Source organism: Rhincodon typus, chromosome 38, assembly GCF_021869965.1.
Source record: "Rhincodon typus isolate 14 chromosome 38, sRhiTyp1.1, whole genome shotgun sequence".
Classification (NCBI taxonomy): domain Eukaryota; kingdom Metazoa; phylum Chordata; class Chondrichthyes; order Orectolobiformes; family Rhincodontidae; genus Rhincodon; species Rhincodon typus.
In genome coordinates, this window is record NC_063369.1 from 14,136,464 (window position 1) to 14,149,599 (window position 13,136).

Below are 13,136 nucleotides of genomic sequence, written 5' to 3' on the forward strand. Positions count from 1 at the left end.
TACGACAGTGCGGCGTTCCCTCTGTGCTGACCCTACGACAGTGCGGCATTCCCTCTGTGCTGACCCTACGACAGTGCAGCGTTCCCTCTGTACTGACGGTCTGATAGGCTTTAATGACTTGTGCAGTAACAACACTGAGATTGTTGAACGCAGTATAGCTGTAGATTGCTCAGCTATTAAAGGATTATTCCGTTCAGCTGGCTGGCTTTTGGAGTTTAGAAGACTGAGGGGAATCTCATTGAAGCCTATTAAATTTTAACAGCAGTAGACAATGGCAAACACAGAAAGAATGCTCCCAATGTACTGGGGAGTCCAGAACCAGGGGCCATTAAAGATTGAGATGGGGGGAAATGTGTTCACCCAGACAATGGTGAGCCTGTGGAATTCTCTGCCACAGGAAGCAAAGGAGGCCAAAACATTGAATTTTTTCAAGAAGGAGTCAGACATAATTCTTTGGACTAAAGGGTACGGGGAGAAAATGGGAACATGGGGATTGAATTGGATGATCAGCCTTGATGATATTGAATGGCAGAGCAGGCTCGAAGGGCCGAATGACCTACTCCTGCTCCTGATTTTCAATGTGTCTACGTTAGTATACAGGGTGACATTAATAGCTTAGGTTCAATTCCCATACCGGCTGAGATCGCTGTGAAGATCCTTCCTTCTGAACCTGAGGTGGTGCCTCTCACGGTAAACTCCCCCACCAACCAGTTGTCTCTCTCTGATGGAGACGAGCCTATGGGGACTCTGGCGACTTTCATGAATAGAATTGCTGATTTATTATACAAACTGTACACACACACACACACACACACACACACACATATATACATACCATCATGCACACGCATGTACTCTGATATCTGCCTTACATATGGACATGTTGATGTGCAGAAGCCCTAAACTATAACGTCAGCTTAATCTGGTTTCTCTGAATCAAAATGTGATTGGCTTCAGTTTCGGTACCAGTCAATCCTCTGTTGCATTAACACAGTTTGGGGTGTGGGATGGGGGCAGTTGGTTAGTTTGGGTGTGCAGAGAGAGACCAGCAGTGTGGGTCCAATTCCTATCCCAGCTGAGGTGACCAGCTTCTCAATGGTAACCCTCAGGTTAAACTCACCACCAGCCATTTCTCTCCTAGTCTCTGGTGACAGGCCAGTCCCATTGTGACTTTCCCTTTACTGTAGCAGGCCCGTTCGTGGTGAAGATAGGATTGGTTGGGCTTCCTAGCCAAGGAATGGTGATACCTGCGCCATGCCCCTGGCATGTAGCTCAAGTGTCATTTTGCTAACCTCCAGCTTGGGTTCCCAACCAGCCAATATGTCACTGAAAGTACCAGTGGCCAGGTCCTGAACAGGAGGTACACTGGGGCCAAGCCCTTGTGATAACCAGCTTGTCATGCCATCCGATGGTGCCAACACCTGTGGAGAGTGGGCTCTAGGTTGGCACCCACTTATGTGTCAAATAATCAGAATGCAAATTCTACGAAACAAGTCCATATGGAAAGCAAACAGATCTTTATAAAAAAATAAACTCAAAGGTACTTCCTCTGCTATTATCGAACAGCTCACGACGCAAATATAAGAGTTTAATTGCTTTGAAAGCAGCAGGTCCTCAGGTTATACCCTGCCCGTCCCTGGCACCACACTCGGCTGGTTCAGGTTTTAGCAAGTAGCCAGTGAGCTGTGTTGGTACTGGGCTCGGTGAGTTCCCCACTGATTTCAGAGCTGAATCCCAAAGGTGCAGTGCAACGCAACTGGAAGCCTGAAGGGACTCAGGTCAGACTTGGCTTGAATGGCATCGGTGTGGGAACTCTCTTTGATTTCACAGCCTGCCTGACAATTGTGCCCAGGATTGGCTGGAGCTCTACACTTGGCAAAATGTCCTTCACCCAATGCCACCCTTGAAATCCACGGTCTGACGGGACAATAATACTTGGGGTAATCAGAGTGCCAATGAGATTGAAAATACCTGCTCAAACACATTTCACACATGACATTTAGCCCAGGCAAAAGACCCTTCACTAGCTGTGCCATCCATTTGATCCCAGGTGGTCAGGACGAATAAGCATCGTATAATCTGCTGCAGTGTCGTTATTGTACGGTGATGCTCAAATCCTAAAAGTTATACAAGCCCATTTTGTGAGAGATGCTCACAGAAGCAAACCCATCCAAGGGGTGAGAACATTTCAGAACTTAGGAATGGCACAAGTCACTGCACCCTCCTCCCCGCACCCCACCCCTCCCACCCCCAAGCTTCATTAAACTCTCTTCCAAAGTTCGTACCACATTTAAACAGAGAGACTGCGGGAAAACCAGTCAGCAGGAGTGGGACATGTAAGATGCTCTCAGTTCCAGACAGAGTCAAGCAGTGGAATGCTGTCTCTCTCACTGTCTCTCTATTGCACAAAAATAAGCAGATCTCCTGCTAGCTCAGCGTGCGACACTGTGTTCCCCCTCCAGACTCACATTCCTGTTTCGTTTGTGCTTTTCAACGCCTGGAAGAGACGAAAGAGAATTATTCAAAATTGCCAAGGTATTTTTGAATTAATTTGCCTGAAAGCGATAGGGAGACAGTGACACAGTGGTAATATCACAGGGCTGGTAATCCTGGGGTAATGATAGTCTGGGGTCAGAGGTTAAAATTCCCTTGTTACTTAGTACGATCTACAAGCAATTAAAAATATGTAAAATTGAAAACTACTTTTGGTAATGGTGAATGTCAACTTTGTTTGATTCTCTATACAGGATGTGGACATTACTGGCCGGGCCCAGCATTTATTGCCCGTCCCTAGTTGCCCCTTGAGAAGGTAGTGGTGAGCTGCCTTCTTGAACCGCTGCAGTCCATGTGCTGTGGGTTGACCCACAATGCCCTTGGGGAGGGAATTCCAGGAATTTAACCCAGAGACGCTGAAGGAACGGCGATATATTTCCAAGTCAGGATGGCGAGTGGCTCGGAGGGGAACTTGCAGGGGGTGGTGTTCCCATGTATCTGCTGGCCTTATCCTTCTAGATGGAAGTGGTCATGGGTTTGGAAGGTGCTGTCTGAGGGTCTTTGGTGAATTTCTAGTGTAGATGCACTATCTGCAGTGCATCTTATAGATAGTACACGCTGCTGCTACTGACCGTCGGTGGTGGAGGGAGTGTAAATTTGTGGATGTAGTGCCAATCAAGCGGGGGCTGCTTTGTCCTGGATGGTGTCGAGCTTCTTGAGTGTTGTTGGAGCTGCACTCACTCATTGATCGTCATTGATTATTATAAAACCCATCTGGTTCACTAATGTCCTTTCGGGAAGGAAACTGCTGTATTTACCTACATGTGACTCCAGACCCACAGCAATGTGGGTGACTCTTTAGCAGCCCAGCAAGGCATTTTAACCTCATGCTGGTTGAGGACAAAGTGGATAATTCACAACCTTCAGGCTCTTTCAATTCACCTGAGGGGACAGGTGGGGCCTTTTGGCTTAATACTTTTCCTGAAAGTCTTCACCTGGGACAGTGCAGCACTTTGTCAACATTGCATCGGGGAGGTTCACTTCAAATCCTCTTGAACTGAGCAAATGTAGACGCAGGGTCAATTGGAGTACAGGCCGGTCAGTACATGGAGACATACAGCACCGTCTGGTGGACAGGGTCTCAGCTGATGTGGGCCCCTCCGTTCTGACTTGTCTGCTCACACACACGCACACACACACATGCACGCACACACACACATACACACATACACACACACGCACACACGCATACATACATACACGCACGCACGCACACACACACTCACACACATGCGCGCACACACACACACACTCACACACACACACACTCATGCACATATGCACGCACACACACACGCACACACACACATGCGCGCACACACACACACACTCACACACACACATACACACACACTCACACACACATACACACACATATACACACACACACACACACACGCACGCTCACACACACACGCACACGCACACACACACACACACACACACACACACACACATACCTGGGTTGAAAAGGTCGAAAACTCGGAGTATTTGGATGCTTTCTTCATGTGGCAAACTCCAATGAAGGCCTTGTTGTACTCATCCCTCACCTTCAAGACAACAGGGATATGGAGTTAGCACTGGAGATAGAGACAGCAAAGGAGAGAGACTGCAATGGAGAGATTGAGCCCTCTATCCAGGGCCATTCTACAACACCCCAGTGACTCTCTTCAAATGTCCTGGGGCATTCCTAGGAGAGGAAGAGACAGAGTGTGTCTCCTGTATATCCTCCTCAGAGAATTCGATGGAGGTTCCGACAGGTTATAAAAATGAGGGTGGCCTTATTTTGTGATCCATTGTTTGGGCCCGAAGGGTTACTTGCACACAGTGAGAAGGTAACAGTGTCAGCAGGGTAAGGTGTCCCTCCAATGGGTTCAGCATCTTACCTGCTTGTTGCAGAGGCAGTGCAGGATGAAGATGAATGCACCTTGCAGGCTGTTGATGATGGTGAAGATATAAGCCATGGCAATGGTGCCGTCCTGGAAATGCAGCATTCCGAATATCCAGGTACATCCCAGGAGGCAGAGCTGAGCAATGGCTGTGAAGGTGAAGGCCCTGAGGAGAAATGGGGAATAGAGAATGAGTGGAAAAGTATGTCCCAACTATTCGCTCTCACCCAGGGACAACTCGGGGACTCTCCAGTTAGGTCAGGAGAAGACTACTTTATGTTGATGGGCCGAATGGCCTAATCTGCTCCTATGTCCTATGGTCCTATGGTCCTACATGTTGTCCACGACTCCTGAATCAAAGTCCTGGAACTTTGTACCAAATAAATGTTGGTCTCGTTCTCTGTGCACCTTCTCTGCAGCTGTAACATTCCTTGCTCTGTTCTATTACCCTTTGTATGGTATGATCTCCATTTACTGCACGCAAAACAAAATTTTTCACTGTACCTAGGTACATGTGACAATAATAAATCAAATCAAATCAACAACATATTGACAGGACTTTCTTGTCACTGAGAAATCCGACATTTATTGACCATCCCTAACTGCCCTTTGAGGTGAACAACCCACCCCCTTGAATACCGAGTCACTTGGTAGGCTGGTTCAGAGGGGCATTAAAAATAATCCACTCGAGGCTGGGACTGAAGTCACATGTCGGCCAGACCAGGTACAGATGGCAGGTTTCCTTCCCTGATGGTTAATGATCAACAAGCCTGTCTTTCATTTCAAACCAGGAGGTACACGTTTGTCATCGCCAACATAAGCTTCCTTTTTTTTGGAAAAGAGAAATGTCAGCTTCACTTTGTGAGCTGAATTTAAACTCCTGAGCCAATAACAGGATTCAAAATCACATCACTTACTCATTACTAGAGCCTGCAGCAGGATGGTTAGCATTCTTCCATGACCTTTACCATTGCAGACATAGGAGCACAGCTGGCAAACAGACCGCGGTGCTTCAAAACTGAGACCCATCACCACCTCCCAGGATGGAGAAGACAAATATACCACCGTTCCTTCACGTTCTGTGGGCCATAATTCCAGAGCTCTCTCTCTAACAGCACACTGTGCGTGCATCGACAATTTAAAGACAATAGCGATATAAGAAGGCAGCTCATCACTACCTTCTCCCAGGCAAAAAAGGGTCAGAAAAGATTCACAAGGATGTTGCCAGGGTTGGAGGGTTTGAGCTATAGGGAGAGGCTGAAAAGGGTGGGGTTATTTTCCCTGGAATGTCGGAGGCTGAAGGTTGACCTTGTAGAGGTTTATCAAGTCATGAGGGGCATGGATAGGGTGAGTAGACCACGTCTTTTCCCCAGGGTAGGGGACCCCAAAACTAGAGGCCGTAGGTTTAAGGTTAGAGGGGAAAAATTGAAAAGGGCCCTAAGGTGCAACTTTTTCACACAGAGGATGGTGCATGCATGGAATGAGCTGCCAGAGGAAGTGGTGGAAGCTGGTACAATTACAACATTTAAAAGGCACCTGAATGGGTACACGAATAGGAAAGGTTTAGAGGGACATGGGCCAAATGCTGGCAAATGGCGCTAGATCAGATTGGGGTTTTTGGTTGGCACAGACAAGTTGGACCGAAGGGTCTGCTTCCGTGCTCTGTGAATCGATGATTATCATTCTAATATCACAGCTTTAGGATCCAGGTTTTGCAAGCATGGGTTAGCTGAGCATGCTCAGCACTCTGTGTCTTGTGACAGGATGTGTCTTTTTTTTATCCTCAGTCACTAGGAAGTGTACAAACATGGAGTGTTTTGGCTAAGATGGGACGAGATTAATTTAACGTATCTGGTCAGTATGGACGAGTTGGACCGAATAGTCTGTTTCCATGCTGTACATCTCTGTGACTCTATAAATGTTAGGCCCAGTCAGCGATACCTCTTTCTTAATACAAGTGCCAGCCTTGTTAATGAGAATTAATTAAAGGGACAGTTGAAGGTTAATCGCTTTGTCTGAATGTGAGAGCCATACTCTTGTGAATGGACAGGAGCGGGCTTTACTGGAATAAAAATTTTCCACAGGATGGTGACAGAGGGTGTGGGGCAGCACAGTGGCTCAGTGCTCAGTACAGCCTCACAGCACCAGGGTCCTCAGTTCAATTCCATCTTTGGATGTCTGTGTGGAGTTTGCACATTCTCCATGGGTTTCTTCCGGGTGCTCCGGTTCCCTTCCACAGTCCAAAAATGTGCAGGTTAGGGTGGCTTGGCCATGCTAAGTTACCCATAATGTCCAGGGATGTGTGGGTTAGGTTGATTAGACACGGAAAATGCAGGGCTGCAGGGACAGGATAGGTGGCTTGGATGCTCTTTGGAGGGTCAGTGTGGATTCGATGGGCTGAATAGCCTGCTTCCACACCATAGAGATTCTGTGATTCTATTCTATGACATTTCACCGGTACACTGACAGATCCAGACCCCAGTTTCTTTGTGATCAGACGTCACTATGTTACAGCTCCTCTTGTAGATGGATGCTCAGTGTCCGTACCTGGAGCAAATGCCCAGATACACCACCTTCACCCAAATTTATAACTGAGGAATTCTGGCGATCTATTTTTAAGTTTTCAATTGCGAACTGGGAGATATCTTGTAACCCCACAGGTGCAACAACTAGGACAAGCCAATTGGTCATAACACAATTAATATCATTGATATACTCATAATGACAGGCCAATTTGTCACCTGGCATTCATTTGTTGAGATGAGAACCTCTCCCTGTCCAGGCACAGGCAGTGTTACCCATTATCTGAGGCCTAGTAGTTAGGCCTTACAGCCTCAAGACACGAGCCCATTTCTTATATTTATTATTAATCTTATTCTTAGCATGAAAGTGGTGCTACACCTCTGCAAATCATTGGTTAGGCCGTATTTGAAGTATTGTGTTCAATTCTGGATACCTTATTTAAGGAACAATGTTAAAGCTCTGGAGAGAGTGCTAAGAAGATTTACCAGGATACCAGGAATGAGGAATTTTTGATACGATTGATCGGAGAAATTGAGTTTATTCTCCTTGGAGCAAAGAGTATTAAGAGACAAACTCTTTGTGAGGTTCAAAATCATGAACAATTTTGACAGGGTAAAGAAGGATGTTCTGTTTCCATTAGTCGGTATGTCATTAACTAGGGGTCACAGCTTCAAGACTGTCAGCAAGAGAGCTCACAAGGAGTGAGATGAGGAGAAACTTCTTTCCTCAGAGAGTTGTTAGGATTTGCTACCTGGGAGGGTGCTGGAGGCGGATTCCGTATGAGGTTTCAAAAGAAACCGGGATAGATATTTGATGAATTTAGAGGGTTACGGAGATAGGCCTAGAGAATGGGACTGGCCAGTATAGAAATGATGAGTTGAATGGTCTCCTTCTGTACAGTAAAATTCTAGGATTCTATTTTGGGCTTATGGAAAACTTCTAAATCATAACTGTACTTCTGAGAAAAGATGTGATTGCACTGGAGTGGGTACAGAGGAGATTCACCAGGGGCATTTCAGCGATGAACAGAGGCTGGATAATCTCGGGTTGTTTTCTTTAGAGCAGAGAAGGTTGAGGGGGGAACTGATAAAGATGTTTAAGATTACGAGGGTCATGGACAGGGTGGGATAGGAAGCAGCTGGTCCCCTTAGTCGAAGGGTAAATAACAAGAATGTTGTTAAACTAGAAAGAGCGCAGAAACTATTTACGAGGATTTTTCTGAGACTGGAGGGTTTGAGTTATAAATTGAGGCTGAATAGGCTGGGGCTATTTTCCCTGGAGCATCAGAGGCTGGAGGAGGGTGGGGGGAGGGTGACCTTATGGAGGATTATAAAATCATGACGGGCATAGATAAGGTGAATAGTCAAGGTCTTTTGCCCAGGATAGGGGAGTCCAAACTAAAGGGTTTAAGGTGAGAGGGGAAAGTTTTAAATGGGACCTAAGGGGTAAATTTTTCACACAGAGGGTGGTATGTGTATGGAATGAGCTGCCAGAGGAAGTGGTGGAGGCTGGGACAATTACAACATTTAAAAGGCATCTGGATGGGTACATGAATAGGAAGGGTTTAGAGGGAAATGGGCCAAACGTGGGCAAATAGGACTAGATCAGTTTGGGAAACTGGTTGGCATGGACAATTTAGACTGAAGGGTCTGTTTCTGTGCTGTATAACTCTATGACTGGAGGCAGAGAGGGGATTTGAGGAAAATCTTTTTCACCAAGAGGGTGGTGGGAATCTGGAATGCACTGTCTGGGAGGAGGAAATTTTAACAAGTATTTGGATGAACTCTTGAAGTGTCATAACATTCAAGGCTATGGGCCTAGTGTGGGAACATGGGACTGGCATAGGTAGAAGTTTATTTTTCAAAGGACAGACTTGATGGGCTGAAGGGCCTCTGCACTGTATGATCCTATGGTAACAGCAAGATCCATATCTGGAAGTATGTGTGACAAATTATTGGACTGATCATTTCAAGGAATTTGAATGAGAAGCACAGTCTACTGAGCTTTGGGTGAAGACAACAAGCTCGAAGACAAAAGCCCAGATAAACTTTCCATTCTCTAAACAAGAAAGCCAGCAGAAGTCTCCTCACCTGACTTTCTTCAATTCGCTCATATTGGGATTAAGGCTGGAAAACTTATTCACAAGCTGCCAGACAGTAAGGATAAAGAATCCTGCATTAACCTGCATGGAAAAGAGAGAACACTTTGAGCAAGATAAACATGGTGGCCACAGGACCAGGTCAGAGACTGGGAGTCCTGCATTGAGTAACTCACCTCCTGAACAGAAATCTTCTTCTATCAGAAATAGGAGGAGAAGTAGACCATTCGGCCCCTCGAACCTGCTCCAACACTCCTCATGTCCGCTTTACTGCCCTTTCCCTATAACCCTCGATTCCCCTGAATGATCAAGAAATGGAATACTCCCCACTTGCCTGGATCGGTGCAGCTCCAATAACACTCAAGAAGCTAGACACCATCCAGGACAAAGCAGCCTGCTTGATTGGCACCACATCCACAAACATCCACTCCCTCACCACCGACGCTCAATAGCAGCAGTGTGTACTATCTACAAGATGAAGAAATTCACCAAGGACCCTCAGGCAGCACCTTCCAAACCCATGACTACTTCCATCTAGAAGGACAAGGCCAGCAGATACATGGGAACACCACCCCCTGCAAGTTCCCCTCCGAGCCACTCGCCATCCTGACTTGGAAATATATCACCGTCCCTTCACTGTCGCTGGGTCAAAATCCTGGAATTCCCTCCCTAAGGGCATTTGGGTCAACCCAAAGCACGGGGACTCCAGCAGTTCAAGAAGGCAGCTCATCCCCTCCCCCACCTTCTCAAGGGGCAACTAGGGACAGGCAAAAAATGCTGGCATAGCCAGCAATGCCCACATCCCACAAATGATGACAATGTACAAGATGATGGTATTCACGTCAACAGCCACATGACATCAAGATTTGGAGAAGCGGGAAATGAAGGTACTGCTGAGGGAGAGTTGAAATCAGTGCTCTGTACATTAAAATTTAAATGAACAACCCACTGCAAATCTAACAATAGTCAGTCTCAGAGCAGGTAAAGACTGAAACAGAGCAGCTATTGAAAACTCAAGGGTGGCGTCCAGACACCCACTGATCAGGATCTGTATTTGGCAGTATCCATGAACAGACCTGAAACTATACGAACAGCATTATCCACAGTGATAGCCATTTCAACCCAAATTGAGGGGGGCAAGAGTTAATGAGATCAAATCTCCTGTTTGCACACTGCAAAATGGAATTCCACGATGTTGACAATTTGTACGTTTATAAAGAATGAATGTGTACTCAAAAGAGCACAATGTTTGCTAAGGTTCTTCAGCATCTGGCTCTCTTTGGTCAAAAATTAACTTTGCAGGGTTAGCTGACCGCACTGGGGTTCAATTCTCTCCTGAGTTAGTTTTTCTCAATGTCGGAGCAAATTACTGCAGATGCTGGAGTCTGCACTGAAAACAATAAGTGCTGGAGATCACAACGGGTCAGGCAGCATCGATGGAGAGACAGCAAGCTAACGTTTCGAGTTTGGATATCTCTTCATTAGAGGTGAAGTGAAGTGTGGAGAGGGAGCGAAGAACAAAACGTCTTCAGGGTAGGCATTCCTCGAAGAGACAGAGCGATTCTTACATTCTGATAACTTAATTTGCACTCTCAGCCCCCTTTCTCCCCCAGTACTACACCCCTATTTCACCCCTATGCTGCCCCCTCCACACTTCACGTCAGCCCTGATGAAGAGTCATCCAGACCCGAAACGTTCACTTGCTCTCTCTCCATGGATGCTGCCTGACCCATTGTGATCCCCAGCATTTTTTTGTTTGAAGGTTATCTCCATCAGAATGGAACTTTGTCTATTGGAGGAGGAAGTTTACCTTCTTCTGCCATCCTTACTGGGTGAGGAGAGCATCTCAGTGAGGCTCTGCGAATCATCTTTCTCCCCTGGGATCCATTTGAAAAGCAACAATTTGCTTAAGATGTCGGATGTTTGCTCTCACCGTGGGAACTGCTGCCAAAATAATTTGGAGCTCATTGGGTTGATCATTGGAGCTCCCATGGTGCTGCAGGGCAGGGAATTTGACCTTGCGTTGGAGTGGGGTAGGGGAACAATGAAGGAACTATTGATATAGACCCACAGTTGGATGGTGAATGTCTTGGAGGGAGTTGCAAGGTGTTGGCTTGTCCTTTCAGATGGTAGAGGTCTCAGGGTTGGGATAGAGGTATCGAGGAGAACCATGAATCCAGACGGATGCTTTAGATTCTTGTCCATTTATTTTAACTAAAGACTTACCAGAATTATGACACTGACCGGAGCGATGAAAGCCCACAGAAAGCCTGCCTTCAGGCTCAACCAGCAACTGGAAAAGACGGATGGGGAGAAATTTGTTTCCAGGCTCACAAAGCTTCTTATTACTTATATTCCCTCTCTTTGCTACCAAACATGCACAGAAGTCTCTCCCCCAACCTACGGATGTTAGACCACCCCCCAGTTACTCCACTCAAATGGCCATTCCTCCTCATATTCTTCCATGGGGTGCATCGTTGACTGCCCAGCTCAATTCTGTCCTCAAGTAGGGGGTTATTGGCTACCCATTAGGAGAAGTGAACCCTATATTTTGTCTGCATCCCTGGATTTGAAGTGCAGGAGTGGTTTACAGCCAGTGTCCTCTCTCCTTGTCCATTCATCAGGAAGGTTAGAATAATGTGTATTGTGAACATTGTACGTAAGGAAAGGCTCAAGAAGGGGCCGAATGGCCTGTTCCAGTTCACACGTTCCTCATCAGTGATGAGATATGAGTGGAGGTCACTAATGGCCAATCCCATCTCAAGAGCAAACTCAACTGTAAAGTTCCGACACTGAGAATTCAAAGTGTTCCTCAGTCAAAGCAAAGCCCATACTTACTACTCATCTGTCCCGTATCCTTTAGAATACGCAATGGCCGAGATAGCGACCACCAGCAGGGGAAGGCCATAGCCGAACAGGCACATGTACTTTAGGCGTATGTTGTTTGCGTTGAATACCTTCACCACCATGATGTAGAGCTGGACACCTTCCAGGAGCATCCAAGAGAAACAGGCCAGGAACAGGTAATGCAGGAGTCCAGCAATAACAGCGCAACCAGTCTGCAAGGGTCACAGAGGCTCGTTAATCTCGTGAGTAAGTTGTTGGCACATGGAGGGGTGTTGGGTTGGACGGTTCAAAGGACAGAGCAAACAGAAGCCAACAAGAATGGCAGATGGGGTTCAATCTGGATAAATGTGAGGTATTGCATTTTGGTACTTATTTAATTAATGGTAGGGCCTTAGTTGTGTTGTAGAATAGAAAGATCTAGGGATGCAGGTATATAATCCTTTGAAGTTTGCGTCGCACATAGACAGGGTGGTTAAGAAGGCGTTTAGCATGCTTGCCTTTATTGCTCAAACCTTTGAGTATAGGATTTGGGACGTTATGTTGAGGTTGTACATGACGTTGGTGAGGCCTCTTCTGGAGTACTGTGTGCAGTTCTGATTGTCTAGTTATAGGAAGGATATTATTAAGCTGGAGAGGGTTCAGAGAAGATTTGCCAGGATGTTACCAGGTATGGAAGTTTTGAGTTATAAGGAGAGACTGGATAGGCTGGGACACTTTTTCACTGGAGTGGAGGAGGTTGAGAGGCGACCTTATAGAGGTTTATAAAATCATGCGGGATATAGGTAAGGTTAATGGTAAGTGTCTTATCCCTAGGATGGGGGATTTCAAGACCCAGGAGGCACAGTTTTAAAGTGAGAGGAGAGAGCTTTAAAAAAGACATGAGGGGAAAATTTTTACAAAGAGGGTGGTTCGCATGTGGTATGAACTTCCTGAGGAAGTGGTGGATGCGAATACAATTACAACATTTAAAAGACATTTGGATAAGTACATGAATAGGAAAGGATGGAGGGATATGGGCCAGGAGCAGGCAGGTGAGACGAGTTTAGTTTGGGATAATGTTGGCCATGGACTGATTGGATTGAAGGATCTGTTTCCGTGCTGTTGGACTCCATGACTCCATGATTCTATAAGAAGAGAACCCATCCAGCATGTCAAGAGGTTCCCAATCTGTAAGGACGTAGAGTGGAGGGATGCCTTGGTCAGGGGTTCTGCTCCTATTCTCTGGA

At 46.4% G+C, this 13,136-nt stretch overlaps 1 protein-coding gene across 1 annotated transcript in view; it reads right to left on the reverse strand.

Moving 5' to 3' along the window:
• Positions 1 to 13,136, reverse strand: part of LOC109926509 (adhesion G protein-coupled receptor E5-like) — a 93,698-nt gene that overhangs the window by 2,430 nt on the left and 78,132 nt on the right. Inside the window, exons 16-21 of the mRNA XM_048617838.1 lie at positions 11,902 to 12,122; positions 11,290 to 11,356; positions 9,056 to 9,147; positions 4,440 to 4,608; positions 4,014 to 4,103; positions 1 to 2,497 (exon numbers count right to left, since the gene is read on the reverse strand). The exon at positions 1 to 2,497 is cut by the window's left edge and continues 2,430 nt beyond it. Coding sequence (XP_048473795.1) covers positions 2,465 to 2,497; positions 4,014 to 4,103; positions 4,440 to 4,608; positions 9,056 to 9,147; positions 11,290 to 11,356; positions 11,902 to 12,122 — 672 coding nt within the window. The 3' untranslated portion in view covers positions 1 to 2,464. The remainder of the gene's footprint in view (positions 2,498 to 4,013; positions 4,104 to 4,439; positions 4,609 to 9,055; positions 9,148 to 11,289; positions 11,357 to 11,901; positions 12,123 to 13,136) is intronic.